At 39.4% G+C, this 21,544-nt stretch overlaps 1 protein-coding gene and 1 pseudogene across 1 annotated transcript; one reads left to right on the top strand and one right to left on the bottom strand.

The window, feature by feature from the left end:
* The first annotated feature begins 419 nt into the window (after positions 1-419).
* Positions 420-3,635, top strand: LOC105867238 (vacuolar protein sorting-associated protein 54 pseudogene; annotated as a pseudogene).
* Positions 3,636-6,962: 3,327 nt separating this feature from the next.
* On the bottom strand, positions 6,963-17,430 carry LOC142866176 (zinc finger X-linked protein ZXDB). Its single transcript, XM_075999703.1, has one exon. The coding sequence runs from the start codon at positions 17,317-17,319 to the stop codon at positions 14,914-14,916; it is 2,406 nt and encodes an 801-aa protein (XP_075855818.1). The 5' UTR covers positions 17,320-17,430; the 3' UTR covers positions 6,963-14,913.
* Between the last annotated feature and the right edge of the window lie 4,114 nt (positions 17,431-21,544).

Below are 21,544 nucleotides of genomic sequence, written 5' to 3'. Positions count from 1 at the left end.
AGTGTGGCTATCTGCTTTCTTCACTTTTTGCTCTATGAGCAGAGAGCCATGAGGGCACCCCTACTCCGCCATTTTCCTCTCTTTCTTCAGGTTTTTAAGTCATAAAAAATACTGTTCCGGGAGCCGACCGGGCCACGCCAGGCCAGGCAGGCCGGCGGGGTTAGGCAGAGCAGTGGAGCAGGGAGCAGAAACGCTAGAGGCAGTGGTCATGGCGCGGTGGCAGCGGCTCCCCTGGAGGCCGGGGATGTGGGATAGGCGGTGGCAGCAGCGACGGAGGCCGCGCTGCGGACCCGGGGGAAACTGCTGGCTGACAGGACACCTGGGAGAGACGTGAGGGAGCCGCCGCTGCCGCCTGGGCTAGAGAAGGCGGCCCTGTGCTCCCCGGGCCAACAGGCCACCCGGCGCGGCCCGGCCGGGCTCCTGGCGCCAGGAGGTGGCGGCTGCGGAGGAGCAGCCTGGGTGCGACGTGGAGGGCTGCAGGCGGCGGAGATGCACTAGGCCTCGCTCTGGGCGTCTGCCCGGGACCCGCAGTTGAGTGGTGATTTTATGCAATGGCTTCAAGCCACAGTTCTTCACCAGTGCCTCAAGGAAGCAGCAGTGATGTTTTCTTTAAAAAAGAGGTAGATCCAACAAAACACATTCGACCTGTGCAGTCACTGCCAGATGTGTGTCCCAAGGAACCCACAGTTACAGATCAACATAGATGGACTATATATCATTCCAAAGTAAATCTCCCAGCAGCATTAAATTATCCTAGATTAGCAAAAAGAGAATCTGACTTCTTCACAAAAACATGGGGACTGGACTTTGTGGACACTGAAGTCATACCTTCATTCTACCTCCCACAAATCAGCAAGGAATATTTTACAATATATCAATAGGAAATCTCTCAGAGAGAGAAGATTCATGAGAGATGCAAGAATATTTGTCCTCCTAAAGATACCTTTGACAGGACTCTTGTACATACTCATGATAAATCCAGGACAGATCTGGAGCAAGTACCTAAGATTTTTATGAAACCAGATTTTGCCTTGGACAATTCCTTAACTTTTAATTCAGTTTTACCATGGTCTCATTTTAATACTGCTGGTGGAAAAGGAAATCGTGATGCAGCTTCCTCAAAGTTGCTTCAAGAAAAGCTGAGCCATTATCTGGATATTGTGGAAGTAAACATTGCTCACCAGATCTCTCTACGTTCAGAAGCATTTTTTCATGCAATGACCTCTCAACATGAGAGGACTTGAGAGCAGGACTACCTCAAGAAAACTTCCCAGGCTGTAAAAATGCTTCGAGATAAAATCGCACAGATTGATAAAGTAATGTGTGAAGGATCACTACACATTTTAAGACTGGCACTCACCAGAAATAATTGTGTTAAAGTGTACAATAAACTGAAGTTAATGGCCACTGTACACCAGACTCAGCCTACAGTACAGGTTTTATTATCTACTTATGAATTTGTTGGAGCACTGGACTTAATAGCAACAACACAAGAGGTTCTACAGCAGGAACTTCAGGGCATTCACAGTTTCCGGTATTTGGGATCACAGCTTTGTGAATTAGAAAAACTGATTGATAAAATGATGATTGCAGAGTTTTCTACTTATTCTCACAGTGACTTAAATAGACCACTGGAAGATGACTGTCAAGTTTTAGAAGAGGAAAGACTAGTATCTCTTGTATTTGGACTTTTAAAACAAAGAAAACTTAATTTTTTAGAAATCTATAGTGAAGAAATGATTATTACAGCAAAAAAATATCATTAAACAGTGTGTGATTAATAAAGTTTCACAAATAGAAGAAATAGACACAGATGTTGTGAAGCTTGCAGATCAGATGAGAATGTTGAATTTTCCTCAGTGGTTTGATCTGCTAAAGGATATTTTCTCTAAGTTTACAATTTTCCTACAGAGAGTTAAGGCAACGTTAAATATTATTCACAGTGTTGTTCTCTCAGTTCTTGACAAAAACCAAAGGACTAGAGAATTGGAGGAGATTTCACAACAGAAGAATGCTGCAAAAGATAATTCATTGGACACAGAGGTGGCTTATTTAATCCATGAAGGCATGTTTATAAGTGATGCATTCAGTGAGGGTGAATTGACAGCTATGACAGTCGACACTGCCTCTCAAAGAAATGCATCTCCAAATAGTGAGCCCTGCAGCAGTGATTCGGTATCAGAGCCAGAATGCACTACTGATTCTTCATCCAGTAAAGAGCAGACATCATCATCTGCTACTCCAGGAGGAGTGGATATTATGGTCAGTGAAGACATGAAATTAACTGACTTAGAGCTAGGAAAGCTGGCAAATAATATCCAGGAGTTACTGTACAGTGCCTCAGATATATGTCATGATCGAGCCGTCAAATTTCTCATGTCAAGAGCAAAGGATGGTTTTCTTGAGAAGCTAAATTCCATGTAATTCATAACACTGTCTAGATTAATGGAAACATTCATTTTAGACACTGAACAGATCTGTGGAAGAAAAAGTATGTCATTACTTGGAGCACTTCAGAGCCAAGCTAATAAATTTGTAAATAGGTTTCACGAAGAGAGAAAAACCAAACTCAGTCTCCTCTTAGACAATGAGCGCTGGAAGCAAGCTGATGTTCCTGCAGAATTTCAGGATCTTGTTGATTCTATATCAGATGGAAAGATTGCTTTACCTGAAAAAAAATTAGGAGCTACAGAAGAAAGGAAACCAGCTGAGGTTCTCATTGTTGAGGGACAACAGTATGCTGTTGTTGGAACTCTATTGCTATTAATAAGAATTATCCTTGAATATTGCCAGTGTGTGGATAATATCCCATCCGTTACTACTGACATGCTTACTCGTCTGTCAGATTTATTGAAGTACTTCAATTCAAGAAGTTGCCAATTAGTTCTTGGAGCTGGTGCACTGCAAGTTGTTGGACTAAAAACAATAACTACAAAAAATTTGGCTCTGTCTTCACGATGTTTGCAGTTAATTGTGCACTACATTCCTGTGATCCGGGCTCATTTTGAAGCTCGACTACCACCTAAGCAATATAGCATGCTTAGGCATTTTGATCATATCACTAAGGACTACCATGACCACATAGCTGAAATATCAGCTAAGCTTGTAGCGATAATGGATAGCTTATTTGACAAGCTGTTATCTAAGTATGAGGTGAAAGCTCCCGTTCATTCTGCCTGTTTCAGGAATATTTGTAAGCAAATGGCAAAAATGCATGAAGCTATATTTGATCTTCTTCCAGAAGAACAAACACAGATGTTATTTTTAAGAATTAATGCAAGTTACAAACTCCACTTGAAAAAGCAGTTATCTCACTTAAATGTGATAAATGATGGAGGACCTCAAAATGGGTTGGTCACAGCAGATGTAGCTTTTTACACTGGAAATCTTCAAGCCTTAAAAGGCCTTAAAGATTTGGACCTAAATATGGCTGAGATCTGGGAACAGAAGAGGTGATGTCATACTGGAAAACTGGATAGTTCATCTGACCATGGGATGTGTATGTTTATGAAGAAAATCTGGATGTGTATGATTCAAGAACTGAACCTGGAACCCAAAGTGAACTGGGGTATGGGGTAAGGGAAAAAACAAAGTATCAGTGTTGGGAAACTGGATTCAGTAGGATCTACAAGGAATGCCATTTTGGTGCATCCTTCAGTGAGGAGTTAACTGATCAGGTGTCTATAACATTTTTCATTATCTCTGGAAACAGACTCAGGTTTCTTTGGACCAAATCCAAAAGAACACATAGCTGTAACACAGCTGTAGTTGACTAGAATGCTCTGTATACTTTATAATAAAAAATGCTTTGCATTTCTTCCAGTGCAATGAAATTCATATGGTGTCCCACCTTATTTAATGATGGTACAATTTAAAATATTAAAATCTTAGTCAACCTCTGTAGAAAGTTTTCTCTATGAAAGTAAAGCTGTTTGAAAAATTTTTTTTTTACAGATCTTTCTATAAAAAATAAACATCCTTTGATTGCTTGGATTTAGGAATTAATTTTTGTTTTGGTGACCAATGTCAAGTTTTAGGCTTTGTGTGTTACATATTTAATATTTCTACTACCACTGTATGTCAACTGGGTAAGGCCTTCCAGAACTGTCTAAATACTTGAAAGGCTGATTACAAGTAATAATTAAAGAATAAGATAGTGGCATTTATTTATGCAACTAATTTAAATACTTTTCAGAAGTGGTATACAAAAGACTACAGTTTAATATCTGTATTTTTATAAAAGTATCTATATGAAGGGTTTTTGGTGTTGTTTTTATGGTTTTTTTTGTTTGTTTTGGGTTTTTTTGCTTATTTTTAGCAGAGGTATGAAGATATATTCATATATTCTGCCTACTTTTGAGTTCTCATTTCAACATTTAGATATGAAGTATGGCCCCCTTGGAATGCTTTTAAGTTACTTTCAATGTGTATACAAAGACCAGGGAGAAACATAGGCTGCTGTGTTGGGGCCAGAAATAAAGTGACAAGTAAGTTAAAGACTTTTGTAATACCTACCTTCAAAATTAGAATCAGCAGCACTCTACAAATGAAAGTGCCTGTGCCTCACCTCACACCAAGAATCTTGTGTAACCCTGTCAGAGTGCCTAATCTCGTGGTGATTATGTACAATGAAATTAGTCTTATTTTGTGTTCCTCAGTTTCTTAAAAGGAAACCTTGTTTTCTTTCCGTTATCATTACAGAGGTATGTCATTGGTTCTTAAACTGTCCAAAATAAAGCTATAAAAAATTAAGAAAAAAAAATACGGTTCCACCTTTCATCTGAAATCTCATTGAAGTTCTTCATTTTTTAAAAAATTTTATTTAAAAAAATATGAAAGTACGAACATTTTGGTTGCATTTTATATCTTTCCCTCTCCCTAGGAAGGGTTAGAGTTATGCCCTTCCCCTTCACAATGCTCTCCACATCCCTTAGATGTGGGTCTCCCCCCAAAAATCCTGAATCCCTGGTGAACACCACCACTATTTGAGCACCATAGTGTTAATCAGTCAGTACCAATTTGAAGTCGGGTACATGTGGAGCCCATTTTTCTGATCTTCTGTCACCTCACTTTGGATAATGGGCTTAAGCTTAATCCAGAAAAATATAAGTGGTGTTAGCTCACCACTTCTTAGAATTGAGTAATATTCCATTGTAAACATATACCAAATTTTAATAATCCACTCATGAATTGATAGGCATTTGCATTGTTTCTATGTCCTTGCAATAGTGAATTGTGCTGTCATAAACATTAGGGTGCAGATGTCTTTATAATAGAATGTCTTATGTTCTTTTGTGTAGATGCCTAATAATGCTATTGCTGGATCAAATGGTATTTCTATTTTTAGCTCTTTGAGGTATTTCTAAATTCTTTTCCACAAAGGTTGCTCTAATTTGCAGTCCCACCAGCAGTGTAAGAGTGTTTGTGTCTTTCCACATCCTCACCAGCATTTGTTGTTTGGGGATTTTTTGACACAGGCCAATCTCACTAGTGTTAGGTGGTATCTCATTGTGGTTTTGATTTGCATTTCTCTAATGATTAAAGATGTTGAGCATTTTTAATATGTTTACTGGTCATTATTCTGTCTTCTTTAGAAAAGTTTCTGTTCATTTCCATTGCCATTTCTTGATCAGGTTGTTTGATTTTTTTTCTTGTTAATTCTTTTGGGTTCTAGATAGATTCTTGTTATCAGAACTTTCTCAGAAGTGTAGAGAGTAAATATTTTCTCCCATTGTGTAGGTTGTCTATTTGCTCTAAAGATAGTTTACTTGGCTGTGCAGAAGCTTATTAATTTGATCAGATCCCATTTGTTTATTTTTGTTCCTGTGGTGATTGCTTTGGGGGTCTTCTTCAAGAATTCTTTGCCTAGGCCAATGTCTGAAAGGGTTTTCCCAACATCTTCTTCTAGGATTCTTAAGGTTTAATGCCTTAAGTTTAAGTCTGTTATCCATCTTGAGTGGATTTATGTGAGAGGTGAGAGGTAGGGATCCTGATTCATTCTTCTGCATGTAGCTATCCAGTTTTCCCAATACCATTTATTGAATAGAGATTTTTTTCTCCGTTGTATATTTTTGTCTGCTTTATCAAAGTTTAGGTTACCATAGGAAGATGGTTTCATCTCTGGAATCTCAGTCCTATTCCGAAGATTGATGCCTCTGTTTTTGTGCCAGTCCCGGATAATTTAACTATTATTGCTTTATAGTACAGCTTGAAGTCAGGAAGACTGATGCCTCCCAGTTTGTTCTTTTTACTTAAAATTGCTTTGGCTATACGCTATTTTTTCTGGTTCCATACAAAGTGAAGAATTATTTTTTCTAGATCTGTAAAGAATGATGGTGGTACTTTGATGGGTATTTCATTTATTCTGTAGATGACTTTAGGTAATATTGGCATTTTAACAATATTGATTCTTCCATTCCATGAACAAGGTAGATTTTTCCATTTGTTTACATCTACAATTTATTATTTTTAGGGTTTTGTAGTTTTCCTTGTATACGTTTTTTTTTGTATCTTTCTTTAAATATATTCCCAGATATTTAATTTTGGGGGAACTATAGTAAAAGATATTGTGTTTTTAATTTAGTTTTGGCTTGACAGTTCTTGGCATATATGAATGCCTCTGATTTGTGTATATTGATTTTGTAACCTGAGACTTTACCAAATTCATTTATCAATCTAGGAGTCTCTTGGACGAATCCATGGGGTTTTCTAGATATAATATCATTTCATAAGCGAAGAGCAAGAATTTGATCTCATCTGCCCCCACTTGGATACCCTTAAAACCCCTCTTTTGGCTGATTGCTATAGCTAGGACTTCAAACACTATTTTGAATAGAAGAGGGCATAGTGGGCCTCCTTGTCTAATTCTGGTTCAAAGTGGGAATGATTTTAACTTTTCCCCATTCAGTATGATATTGGCCATGGGTTTGTCATAAATGAACTTGATATTTTTTTTTTTTTTTTTTTTTTGAGACAGAGTCTCCCTTTGTTGCCCAGGCTAGAGTGAGTGCCATGGTGTCAGCCTAGCTCATAGCAACCTCAAACTCCTGGCTCAAGCAATCCTCCTGCCTCAGCCTCCCGAGTAGCTGGGACTACAGGCATTCGCCACCATGCCCGGCTAATTTTTTGTATATATATTAGTTGGCCAATTAATTTCTTTCTATTTTATAGTAGAGATGGGGTCTCGCTCTTGCTCAGGCTGGTTTCGAACTCCTGACCTCGAGCAATCCGCCCGCCTCGGCCTCCCAGAGAGCTAGGATTACAGGCGTGAGCCACCGTGCCCGGCTATCCAGATGTTTTTGACCAAACACAGTTAGGCAAAGCCAAATAGTTGGCTATAGAGACCACTTAACCTTTTGATTATTTAAATTTTATTTTCTCATTTCTGTTTTTGGGAAGAAGACTTAATGATTTCCATAATTACAGGTAGCATTTTATCTTTAAGGCTTTGTTTTTGCCCCAGGAGCATCTATAGTAAAGGAAAATCAGAATCACTTTGTAAACAAGATTCTATCCAGGGTGATTTTTTACAATGTTCAGTAGATTTGGTATATAGATTTAGCAGTGAAAAGGACTACCCAGCCAGCACCTAATGTCAGAATTAAATATAATACAAGTTAGCCAAATTTTTAGGCCTCACCTAGAGACCTGATGCTGTATATATAGTCTTCTAAAATGAACTGAATAAAATTATGTTGAATAATATACAAGACTGGATTTTCTAGCAAAATTGATACATACAAAATCTGATTTAATAACAGAAATGATTCTCTTTTTTTCCCCTCCAGTGAATTTGCTGTTCATTCCTTTCCAAAACCACTTTCCTTTGCCTAGGAAAGTAGTAAAGCTAGCCCAGATTTCTTCATTTTCAAAGTAGCCACATTTCTAAAGTTATAATTATAAACATTTCTTTTAACAATGTTCTAAATTCCTATTGCTTTCTAAGTACATAAATGACAGTGACATACCCAAATGAGAAAATTGAGTCCTCATATAAAAAAGAGAAAAACTTTATTTAATCAACATTTTGAAAAATGAGGTAAAAATAATATTAGATTTTCCCTTCTTCTATTGATATGCCATGACACTGGATGCAATTCCTATTATTAATAATAATTAACAATAAAATTATAATTAGCTCCAGAAAGCATACGAACACAAGGTGACTTTAAGGGAAAAATTGTGGCATCTTTTTGGAAATGTCAAGTGCTAAATTTAGCATTAACAAACTAATGCCAACACAAATTGGGAGGAAAAAAATGTACTTACTCCATCTGGCAAAACATAATCTAAAATTGGACCTAGCCTGGAATGAACTGCTGCTTTATTCACTGATTCACTGACTGGAATTTCCATTTCAGCTCTTTGTTTTGTCCAATTTCCCTACAAACAGACATGAAACAAGCTTCCTTCTTCTACGTGCATCATAATGTAGTTTTACACTGCAGTTATATCCTTCCATTGTTTGTGTAAACAGGAAACAGAAAAAAGTTACTGATAAAGATTAATCATTTCTTAGTTTTATTTCAAAGTATGAATGTTTTGGAGTTGAAATGTTTTCGTTTTAGCTACCATTTGTTATTGTTTTTTAAATTTTTAAATTTTATTTTATTATTTTATTTTTATTTTTTTTAGAAAAGGGGTCTCACTCTTGCTCAGGCTGGTCTGGAACTCTTGAGCTCAAGTGATCCTCCCAACTCGGCCTCCAAGAGTGCTAGAATTACAGATATGAGCCACCACACCCGGCCTGAAGTTTATTTTTTAAACTTATAAATATTGTGTATATTTATACAATATGATGTTTTGAAATATGAACACATTGTAGAATGGCTAAATTGAGCTAATTAATGCATGTATTTCCTCCTGTACTTATTTTTTTGTGTGTAGTAAAAACACTTAAAATCTATTGTAACTTGGAAATTCAATGTTGTTTATCACTAAAGAGAGTTTTACTTTGTTATAGTGGGCTTTGTTCTCCTTTCCAAATGTGTTAAGTTACATATACTTAAATCAGAATCTGAAATGCTTGCTTGATGATTTAGCTCATTCCTCACCACATGACTGGCAAAGTCTCAGGATTCTTTTTTCATGGCAAACTCCAGTAGTTCTCAGTCCCAAATATCACATGAAGTTTATATACCCTTCTTCTCAGCTAATGAATCTATATAAAATAATTACTATCTTATTAAAGTCCTTGGTTTTTTGCTTCAGGAAATTAAAATTTATTTTTGTGTCCAGTATGAGGAAAGGAAAATGTATTTTGAAAAATACAGGTTTAATACCATTTATTTATGAGCTATGGTTTTCTCATTTGAAAATAACATGTTTGTCCAACATGATGTCCAAAATATCACTTTCAGGTATAACACTTAATATACCAGGATTCCAATCTAGAATAAATTGAAATAAAGCATAAATTACAATTAATTTTCCAAAGTACTTTGCTATAATTAGTTAAAGCTACTATTCACATTTCTGTTTAAATTTTAATTTAGAATAGTTTATCCTAATTGCTGTATCCCAGGATAAATGTTAGATACTTAGAACTTTTTGAAATAGCTTTTGATAATCTGTGCATTGAACTTTTCCTCATTATAATTTTCAGTCCATCTTGTGAAAATAACAACTGCTATTCTATTTAAATATGTATTATTCTAATATATAACCATTTGGAACTTGATTATATATTATTTTTCATTGCTTCTGGTCTAGCTCATAATATGTGTGAGCAGAATTTGTCAAAAAAGTGCTAAAAATGTTTGAATGAATTAATGAAATATACTTTTGTGTTATACTTCATAGTGCCTCACATAAGAGTAGACACTCAATAACTTAATAAGCTGGTAATAATAAGAGATATTCCTAAGTATTCATAGTGTATTAGTGTTCTTAAGAATCATTGTCATCTTTGTTTACAATATTGAGTTATTTTCTATAAGCAGACAGAATAACAGTTAATGTGTTTTGCATATCCGTAAATGTCAGCAGAAAACTAGAATGAGATGAATTGTTCTGTTGACAATACAGGACAGCAAATTCACTATCAAACAAAATGTTATTGCTAGGTAATTAATTATACTCTCTCTCTCTCTCTCTCTCTCTCTTCCCACTGAGTTACCACCATTAGTAGTCAGAGTAACTGTAAAATGGAATGAATATGGTGTGAAGAGAACAGAGGATATGATTTCTGTGACTGAGTTCCCACACCATCACTTAACCTACTCTGTTAGCTAGTGACAGAGAGAATTATGAGTAAGGAGCCCCAAAGGATCACATCAAAGTTGGATTTTGGACATTCTTAGTGCTATCTCTTCCAATCTGAGAAAATGCAAGTAAAACTCAATCTAACAAAGTTTGTGATGAGAAACTATTGAAATTAATAACTAAGTACCAACTTCCAAATTATAGATAACTAATTTGTTAATTAGCACCACATAAAAATACCAGTTGAATATCTGTAGTAGGGATGAGAGTAGTAGAAAGAAATAAATGATAGCTGGAGGTGACATACCTCATTTTGAAGCAGAGTAGTCTGGACTTGCATTGTACAAGGTTGAAGAGGCCTGCAAATACTCAAAGGGAAGTAAGAATGCAAACATCAACGTAAATCTGAGAACCTATGAGGGAGCCAAACAAGATAAAGTGGCCCCATTGTCTAACGGTGTGGATAATCCACAATATGCATGGCATATTCTGGAATAACTATGATTTATCACTTCTCAATTAAATATACCCTAAACTAATCATCTTACCATAAATATTCCTGAAAATATTTCATTATACAACCTTCTTGATCATATTAGTGAAATGTAATTTTTGGTCTCAAAAATTCATTAGTCATTTTTTATCTTCATTTCTCTTTCTGATGGATGTCCTATAAATTCAATAAGTCATCAAGTTATATTCACTTCCTAAATTTGGAAACATCTCTGATATCTGTCTCTTCCTGCCACCACTCTGGTCCAAGCCTCCATTACAGCACCCCAGAATTAATACAACAGATTCCTAAATGATATTCCTATCTCCTCTACCAAATCTACATTGTATGCATCCACTATATTAATATTTCTATATATTCATATTTTAAATGTCCTTATCAAATATCTTCAGACTTTTAACTATATTCAGAAAAAAGTCATATCTATTCCAACTGGTTTACACAGCCTTCCAGAATTGGATTCCATAATGGCAGTCTAACCCCAAACACCCAGCACTTACCAAACACGAGCCCTGCATTTGAGTTATAGTGTCTTTCCCAGTGTTGTGTGGCCAATTCCATTTTGAATTCCTCTCTTGTGCTTTCCTCCCTGGCTGGAACTCACCAACACTCTTCTCTACATAACTAAATCTAATCATCCATTAAACCCCAACTCCTGCCCACCTCTTCCTCCAAGTGATTCACTTAATGTCTGAAAATATGTTTGTTGATGTTGTTTAGTTGTGAAATGTTTAATATGTGAATTTCTATGTCCCTTCCAAAATTAAGATAAGGCTCATATTTTACTCTTATGTATATCTCTGCAAGTAGTCATTAAATTTACTTTAAATATACAATGGGGACCATAGTTTAAAAATTGTTACCCAAGAGCCCATCAATTTAAATTTAACAAATAGATAATATTTAGTTTTAAGAATGTTTTGCTTTGTATATGTCGTTTTATGCCTAGAAAATCAGTTTTATAAATCCCAAGCACACAATTTCCTTTTTAAAAATTGCTAAACAAATCTATTTTTCAAAAGATATATAGATAGATAGATAGATATAAAATTTCAGCTCAGCCTTATATTTTATCACATATTTTGAGCATTCAATATAGGTTTATCATCAAATCATCAAGTATATCTGTTTGATACCAATAATTACTATGGAATTATGAAAGCAGAAAGTTAATCATTGACTTTTCTGGAATCAAAGAATAGTCATAAATATCCTGTTATACTAAAGCCTTCTCTTGTTTTTCCTGGATAGCAATATGAAGCATTTAATCCTTAGAGAAAGATGATCCTCATATTCTATTAAGTTTCACTTCTACTACTCAAGGCTTTCAATTATGTAACAATATAATGAGGTAACTAGGAAAAATGTCAAGATTAATATATTTTAATTCATGACAAATACGCTCAACAGAGTTTCCTGGAATCAAATCTTCCTGCAAGGCATTTCATTATTGTGTTTTCATATGGAAAAATGTTAATAATTCAAGAACTGAAGATGCACAAAAGGCAAATGAGATAAAATTAAATCATGCCCTATTGTTTAAAAAAATGGCAAATTTATGCCAATAGCTATAGAAATGTAATCATTATGTTTGTAGTCACACTTCTGAATGTAATTACATGCCATTTCCACCCTCATGCTGGAAAAATGGTATTAAAGGAGAAATTTTTTGTAAAAATCAAGTGAAAGAAATCCTGTGATTCCACAATTACAAGATTTGTAACTTTAAGGAAAGAAAAATTTAGTGCAAAATATTTAGGCCAGCCACAGTAGCTCACACCTAGCAGTTTGGGAGGCCAAGGCAGGAGGATCGCTTGAACCCAAGATTTTGAGATTATAGAGAGCTGTGATGACTATCCCTGCACTCTAGCCTAGGCAACAAAGCAAGACTCTGTCTTAAAAAAAAAGAAGAAAGAAAAGAAAAGAAAGAAAAAGGAAAAAGAAAAGAAAACTTTGCCCTTTATAAATTCCATGGACTATAACAAAATTATACTTTATGATAGTTTTCATGGGAGGAAATAGGTCTGAGGGACTAAAAAAATAAAGTGACAGTTTTAAAATATCTATATGGTTATATATCTTAATGGATGCCTATGACCTATGTGTTCACCTCAGGCTTCTGCATTCCTATCTATAGGAAAAGAATAATAACTTTTTAAGAGGACTTAACTAATGACAACATATTTCTAAAGTGGGCTTAAAATCTTTCCAAAATGCTGAGGGACACCTCTTAAGTGAACAGACATAATAAAATTCTGACCACTTCTTTGAATTACAAATTTAGTATTTTTTGATTTTTCATTGAATAAGTACAACTAATTTAAAAGTATAAAGACAGTACAGATACATTTCAAAATGGCAAATTATAAAGTGCACTGCCAAAGTGCCATAATAATTGTTATCCCCAAGCAGCTACACGTAAATGTTACTGAGTTACAATATTTGAAATAAACTAATAGAGTTACATGGTGAAAATCTTAGAAAAGTAGTACTTCTCACTAATATCTTATGTAAAATATCCCCATTATCATCTGATTCATATATAAACACATTGTCATTTGAGCCAGAAAATAATTTCTCAGTGCACATACAGACTTGCAGTAATAAAGTGACTGAAAAATAGGTCATTAGAAGTATGGCTGAGAGATGGTGACCACGAAAGAGACTTGATTAATTAAAAAGTTAAAAAAACAAAGGAGATGCAAGGCAAGGACTAGTGTGCACATGCAAGGAAATGGAGTGGAGAGGGAGCAGGGCATACAGAATGCAACAGGCATCAATTAAGGTGGAACAAAGCAAATGGTTAATAACACAGTGGTCATGACTCAGAAGAGTACAAGGAGAGAGGTAGAAACATTTCCTCCTCTTTTTGAACTATATATACATACATAATTAATAGTTACTAAGTGAAATCCATTTGTAATTTGAAATAGGTAAATTTTAATATGAATTGTAGTTTAGACTTTGCCACAGCGACCTCACAGGATTGTGAGGATCACATATTATAGTTGTAAAAGTGCTACATAAACTATAAAATCCAACACTTATATAAGATATATGGTATCTACTCAAAATGCAGACAAAACTTCTCAACTCTGGGAGAGTGCCAGCAATGAGCTCTCCAGGGCACAGAGGGGAGAAGAATCTCACTCTTGTCCATTTCTAGATTTTCTTGGAACAGTACACTCTGGCTTTGAATGCAGAAAAAAAGACACTAGCACATTGGCCTAATGGACATGTGCACTATGCCACACAAGAATTGTGGAGAGAAAAATCATTTCTAATCTTTGGAAGAAATAAATTCCCTTCCACATGTTTTAACCTTCTTAAATGCTTATTGCCCATAAAAGTGTCATATTAAATTATGCTAATTTCTGCCATGTGAGGAGGGAAGGGGCAGGAAAGGAAAAGATTCACAAAATCATGCTTGAGACATAATATTTTCTCTTCAATACCAACTACTAGAATAGAAAAATTAGACTAGAATATACCAGATATGTGTTCATTGCTAGGAACTGAGGCTGAGCTAGACTCAGTAACTTGCTTAAGGCCACTTATTCAACACCACAAAGCCAATATTTAATTCTGAGTCTGTGTCATATCAAAGCCCTGATAATTACCACAAAAACAACATAGCCTCCCATATTAAAAAAATTAAAAAAGGAGGCTGGAATGATAAACAGGGAAGAACCAACCCATACTTTTAGCTTTTTTTAGCTCTACCACCAGATTTTAGAAATATTTAGGCACTATATAAAATCTCCACTAAGTTTTTGATTTAAAACAGCAGTTCCACAATCTCTGATCATTTAATGCTGAAAGGACTCAAGGTCCTTCTCATTATAACAACACAGCACATGCAATAATTAATCATTGTAAAATGCTCCAAACTTTTTAATGAAGAGCAAAAACCATGAAAACACAAAGCCAAAAAACCTTAAAACAATCTATTCAAGCCACCTCATTTTACAAAAGAGGAAATTAAGGCTCAGATAGCTTAAGTGACTTGCTGAGGGTCACACAACTGCTCAGTTCCAGACTCAAGATCAGAATTTAAATCTCAAAACTTGTAGTCCAGGGCTGTGTTCTTTTGCAAACCAACGAGAAATGATTGTATTTAAACATTTAGTCCAGAATATCCTCAAAATTGGCTGTCATAACAGCAAGCCACATGGTGAGGAATGAATAGAGTTGGTTCATACCAAAAATGAGCTGCCAGACACTGTGATAAGATCTGTTTCTTTCTGAGAACCATGGTTTCCTGCTGGATTGGAGAATCCAAACTGGGTTTCCTCTTCCTGTCCAAAGAAGTCAGAGTCAGGAGGTACGTTCCACTCTGCTTTGGTTGGTGTCAGTAGTTCTGAGACACTGTTTTCACAAAGGGTGCTCGAAGGAGTCAGAGCATCTGTGTCCACTATTAGCTTATTGCTGGGTGTCAAAGCTTGGGGCTCTGGACTGGAGTTTTTCATAGCCAAAGAGCCCAGGGATCCCAATGGCCCCGCACTTACACTTGAGACATCATCCAAATCTAAGGGGCTCTGCTGAAAACCAGCGGCTGCCGTTCCAAAAAAGAGAGAGGTATCCAGACTTTGAGGAAGGTCACTGGTGGCCATCGAGGCCCGAGGGTCCACTGCCTGCCCTGAGGAATTATTATTATTATTAGCAGGGAGGTTCCCTGCCAGAGTTGAGCTCACCGAAGCCACATCAATAGTCAAGATTCCAGAGTTCACCAATGCTGCATCCAGCACTGCAGCAGAACTACTGTCAGGCACATCAGAGAAGAGAGACACTATCTCTGCATCGCTGAGATCATTCTGTCCCTGGCTGGTAAGTTCGCTGCTGGGCGTAAGAGAATTTGCTGCTTCTAGCTGAGCTAAGAGATCCTGGCCAATGTTGTGCCGTTTGGCCATGTGGGTCTTCATGCTGTGCTTGGATGTGAAGAGTTTATTACAAGTGGAGACCGGGCAACGGCTTTTCCAAGTGTCCACATCCTGCAGGTGTTTCTTGGAGTGAATGTAGAGACTACTGCGAGCGGAGAACCTGGCACAGCAGCCTTCCACAGGGCACACGAAAGGCTTTGTGCCTAGGTGGGTTATGCTGTGGCCTTTCAGATGCTCGGCCCTCGTGAAAGATTTCCCACAGCCTTCCACAGGGCACGTGAACCTCCGGTCATCATCGTGCTTCCTTTTGTGCCTTAAGAGTTTGGACATGCTGGTGAAGTTCCAGCCACAGCCATCAAAGTCACAAAGGAAAGGTCTCTCACCAGTGTGGCTCCGCAGGTGAATTTTCAGCCTGCAAGCCTTGTCATACTGTTTGCTGCAGCCAGGAAAAGAGCAGGAAAAGAGTTCCTGTTCCCTGAAATGGGCGCGGTTATGGGAAAACAGGGCACTCACTGTGATGAATGTCTTTTTGCAGCCGGAAAACGCGCACTGGTAAGGCCTCTCGGGTTCAAAGTGGCTGCGCTGGTGGGCGCTGAGTTTGGCCTGTGTGGGGAAGCTCTCCTCGCACACCTCGCATTTGAATGAGTTCTCCTGCTCGTGGCCCTTCATGTGTGCCTTGAGGTTGTACACGGTGGTGAAGCTCTTGCCGCAGCCCTCCGCGGGGCAGCCGAAGGGCCGCAGTTTATCGTGCGACTGCAGGTGCCTCTTGAGCTTGTAAGAGGTGGTGAAGGTCCAGCCGCAGCCGCCCAGTGGGCACTTGAAGGGCCTCTGGCCCTGGCTGCTGCTGTGGGTCAGCAGGTGCACCTTCAGCTGGTGTTTCTTGGCGAAGGTTTGCCCGCACTGCGCCTCGGGGCACAGGTACAGCACCACGCCTGGGCCCGGGCCCAGCGACCCGCGGGGACCCAGGGCAGTGGCTGGTCCCTCCGCCTCCTCCTCTGGCGCCGGGACGGGCTCTGGTTCGGGCGGCTCGGCCAGCAGGAGGTCGGGCGGCAGCTCTGGACAGTCACCCGGCTGCGCAGCGTGCGGGAACCCAGCCTGCGGGGCGATCAGGCCCCCGGGCTGCGGGGCAGGCCCGATCCCCGGCTCCCAGGCGGGTGGCGGGGGCGTGGCCAGGGTGAGGACACCGTTCTCAAAGCGCAACAGCAGGTCCTGGCTGTGGACAGCGACGGTGCCCGCGAAGGCCGCGCCGGGGCCGGGACCTGAGGCGGAGATCTGGGCCGGGGTGGGAACCGCGGACAGGCAGCGGAGGCCCAGCGCGGGGCAGCCCGCGGGGTTCGCGCCGCTCTCGCCCCGCTGGGGCCCCGGGCCCGCCTCGGCCTCCTCCCTCCACTCGGGCCCTGCGGCCTGACCAGCGCCTGCGGTCTCCATGTCTCCACCCACCGGGTCAAGCAGTACCAGGAAGAAGTCGTCGCTGCCGCCGCTAGTGTGATCCGGCCTCAGCGCCAACAGGCTCGGGCCAGCGCCCGGTGAGGCCGTGTGGGCCTCCTCGCGCCACCGCCCGAGCCCGCCATCTTGGGGGCCCCGGAGTAGCAGGAGACGGCGCGTGGGGGCCTGGCCAGCCGGCGGGTCAGGGCCTTGGTCGACCCGGCCGCCGCCCGCGGGGCTACCGCCACAGCCGCCTTGTAGTGTCCTGCGAGCCGGGAGCAGCCTCGGGATTTCCATCTCAGCGTCCGTGAGGCTCCGCTGGAACCAGAGCTGCGGAGGAGGCGCGACCCCGCCCCCTGCCGCGGGCCCAAACACGTTCCCGAAAGAAAAAAAAAAAAAGTGCAATGCGCAGAAACTGGCCCTATCAGATATTAAAACGTATTTAACGCCACAGTGATTTAAATATTCTGGTACTGGGTCTCTGGAACAGAATAGAAAGCCCAGAGGCAGAGCCTGGTATGCATAAATATGTTCCACAATTGATAATAGTATTATAATTAAGGGGATCTTTGGAGGTAATAGTGAAATGACAGCTCATTCAGCAATGGTGCTGGAACACTTAGCTAGCTGTCTGCTAAAAGCCATTTAAATCCATACTTCATTGTATATACCAAAATAAACACACCCTAGCCCCTCCCAGTGCTAAGTGCGTTGCTGAGTATTCTTTGTGTGTTAAACATTGTCTAGTGGCTGGCTGGATTGATGAATTAGAGAAAATTCCTGGGAGAATAAAATTTCTGTGTGTCAGCATTAACCCACCATAGTGCTAGCGTTTCTGCTGGAAATGTCCTACACTACCCCCAGTCCTGCTCCCCCTGCCCCATACCATTGCCCCAACACAACTTCCATACTCAGAATTGTCTTGAACAAAGTCCTCGGGAAAATTTGTCACATAGTTAAATTTTTGTCCTCCCGATGCAGAGATTAGAATGAGTAAGAGATGGGGCCAAAACACAGTAGCACTGTTCAGCCTAAAAATGCAAAGCCTGGAGGATGAAACAATTTATACTGAAATCTGGAAAACCCAGCGGGCTCCTGGATTCTCCCTATACAGTGCACAACCTAAACCAACTCTTTGCCCTTCCACCTTGGGTTGTGCCAGGATAAATTGCATGTCCAATCTCACAGCACAGTGAGGACATTCCTCAGTTTACTCTAGATTCACCAGCACATGGAGGTCTCTGGGGAGGAGTTCCATTTAAATGTGGTAAGGTTAAACCCTAAACCACAGCAATTTACTCTGCTGAGTAAAACGCACAGGTGACCTCATCCAGCAGCCCTGGTGTACCTACTTGCATTGAAGTGTGGTTGCCCAGTCTTACTGTAATGCACTCAGCCTGTGATGCCTAATGATCTTATCAATGATGATGACAATCCTCCAATTTATCTGTCAACAGTGAGTTGGGAATTGCCACAAATATAGGGTACAATGTCTGGTAAGAGAAAGGTTTAGGGTGATGACTAGATTATGGGGTACCTATCGTTTAAATGCCCCTGGCTTTCCCCTTCTTTTAATGATAGTGGACACATTTTGGTCTCTTGACTGAAAGATCAAGTTTTTCATCCGTAACAATCCAGACCTCATCAAAATTTCTACTCCACATACTTTTCTTTTTAATACAATTTTTGGAGGAAGCATGTTCAAATCTGAGATACAGAAGAGTGCATACGACGTATCTGTCCAGTTTAGATAGTTTATACAAGCGAACACCCATGTAACCAGGACCGAGGTCAAGAAACAGACCATTGCCAACCTTCCAGAATACAACCACTGTACTCCTCCCAGTCACAACCCACACCCTCCCATATGGATATAGTCATTACCCTGACTTTATAGTAATCATTTCAGTGTGTTTCTTTATAGCCTGACCACTTCTGTGCACATCCCTAAACAATTCAGTTTGTATGAAGTTATATAAACGGAATCATACTGCGTGCTTCCTTTTATGGTTTGCTTCTTTCACTCTGAATTATATTTGAGCAACTCACCCATGTTGTTCATAGTAGCTATAGGCAAATCCTTTGTCTCCATTGTTCACTAGCATCCCAGTGTATGCTTATAGCAAAGCGATTATGGTATGATATACCATTCCATTCTACAGTGGGTAGCCATTAGAGTTGTTTCTAGTTTTGGACTATTATTATGAACATTCTTGTACGTTTCTCATGGGACATATATGTAAAAGTCTCTCTCTCTATCATATACATCCAAGAATAGACTCACGGAGGAATAGGGTACCGATATCTTCAGATTTACTAGATGATGCCAAATTGTTTTCTGTAGTGGTTGTGCCAATTGTCAATCCTACCAGCAGCACAGAGAGTTCCTGCTGCTCCACATCTTCAAGTATTGCCAGAATTTAAATTTTGTCAATCTAGGGGCGGGCAATACCCAATTATTATTAGTGTTTAGCACATTTTCTTGTTTATGAGCCTTTTGGATTTTCTGTTCCGTGGGAGGCCTGTTCAAATTTAAATCTTTAACCCATTTTCTTTTCTATTCTATTTTCCATTTGTACTTACTGATTTAATGAGTCTGTTATATATTTAAACTACCAGCCCATACACGTGGCCAAAATATTCCCTTGTTCAGTTGTTTGCATTTTCACTTGCTTTGTGCTGTGTTTTGTGAACAGAAGATCTTAATTATAGTCAAATTTATCATTCATTTCCTTATGGTTACTGCTTTTCTTTTTTGAGAGGAAAAATTAAAAACCTAGGCCATGAAAATATTCTCTATATCATCTTCTAAAATATGTATGGCTTTGCCTTTCACAATCAGGTCCTAATCCACCTGCAATTGCTGTTTGTGTATGGTGTTGAGTACAGTCCCATTTATTTATTTATTTATTTATTTATTTATTTTCGTGTGGATATCCGATTTTCTCAGTGAATGGCTTATTGAAAAGCCTTCCTTTTTCCATTTGATTTATAGTGCCATAAACCAAGTATCAACACATGCGTGGGCTAGATTCTATATTCTCTATTAAATGTCATGACCGTATTTATCTGTCTATTTGAAATACACACTGTCTTAATTACTACTGATCCATAGTCAATCCTGAGTTAAAAGTTCATCCAACAGTTGTGTCTCGGTTCTAATGAGTATTGTGTTGATATTTTAGATTTGACTTCTTCTCAATATCGAATGTTTGATTCATGGTCATGGTCTGTGTCTCCTTTTAATAAGATCTCCTTTAATGTGCCCCAGTGATATTTCATATTTTTCCCATAAGATGACTTTTTTATCCTAGGTACTTCACATTTTGCAAATACTATCTTTGAAGTTTTCACTGCCTAAAGTGTTGCTGGTAAATAGAAGGCAATTGGCTTTTGTATGTTAAATTTTTACCCTACAGACATGTAAACTCTTTTATTGATGCCAGTAATTTATCTGTAAATCCTTGTAGAACTTTATGTACAAAATCCAAATAATGCCAGACTTTCTTCTTCCTTTCCAAACATTTCATTCCTTTTGTTGCCTTACTGCTCTGTCTGGGAACCCCACTCCCCAGGATACTACTGAATAGAAGTGGTGATAGTGGACATCCTTACCTGATGCAGCGCTCAGAGAGAAAGTTTTAAGTGAGTCTCTGTTAAGAATGATGCTTGTTGTAGATGTTGTGTTCTGTAGCATACTGAATCCAGTCAGGAGATACAAAGTACACAATGACCTAGGAGGGGGAACTTCACATAAATAATTATAAAACTATGATACAAGTTATAAGAAAATTCCATACGGAGTTTTCTGGGGCTGAAGGAGATTACCCAAGGAAAGACAAACTTAGAATGGAGGCTCCTCCCCAAGGTTGGAGTTCATACCTCTTTGGAGAGGAACCCACTGGATGGCAGAGAAATTCTACTGGTTTGTTAGTACCTGAGCTGGTCTACAGATCCAGACCAGGTCTACTGTCACAGGGCAAGCAGGAAGCAACCTTTCAGGATGCAGTAGTGTGGACCAGCTATAGCTGGTGGCCAGTATGTGGGTGTGTAGTAGGAGATGGGGGTCCTCGTTCAGTTGGGGGCCTGGAATACATAATGCCCTGTGAACAGGATCAGCCTGGGGCGGTGTGTGCGTGTGTGTGTGGGGGGGTCGGTGTTGGGTGGTTTCCTATGCTGGAAGGACTATATAAACCCGGCTGTGTGAGTGTGGCTGGGGAGCAAGAAAGCAGAGGGAAGCAGTGGGCAGATGACTTGAAGCACAGGATGTCCCTATCAAGAGGGCGCCAAGAATATGATTCACCAGGCCATGCCAGGAAGGCACGTTTGCTGAGGGACAATTGCTTTGGGTCAAGGTCTGGGACAGCGCACCCCGAATATCCTCATATCCACACCTCTAAGAACCAAAAATCACATAAGGGCCACTTCCTCCTTCATTGTCCCCCCAGAGCCCTCTGCTAAAGAAAGTGTAACAGTGTACTCTTTGGTGTTACTTTGAAAGAGAGATACTTTACAAGCTTCA

Source organism: Microcebus murinus, unplaced genomic scaffold (assembly GCF_040939455.1).
Source record: "Microcebus murinus isolate Inina unplaced genomic scaffold, M.murinus_Inina_mat1.0 scaf001_hap2_Mmur4.0, whole genome shotgun sequence".
NCBI lineage: Eukaryota > Metazoa > Chordata > Mammalia > Primates > Cheirogaleidae > Microcebus > Microcebus murinus.
This window is presented reverse-complemented; position numbering and strand designations above follow the sequence as displayed.

Excerpts from the sequence above, each read along its gene's own strand:
- LOC142866176 (XM_075999703.1), bottom strand. The coding sequence starts at position 17,319 with ATGGAAATCCCGAGGCTGCTCCCGGCTCGCAGGACACTACAAGGCGGC.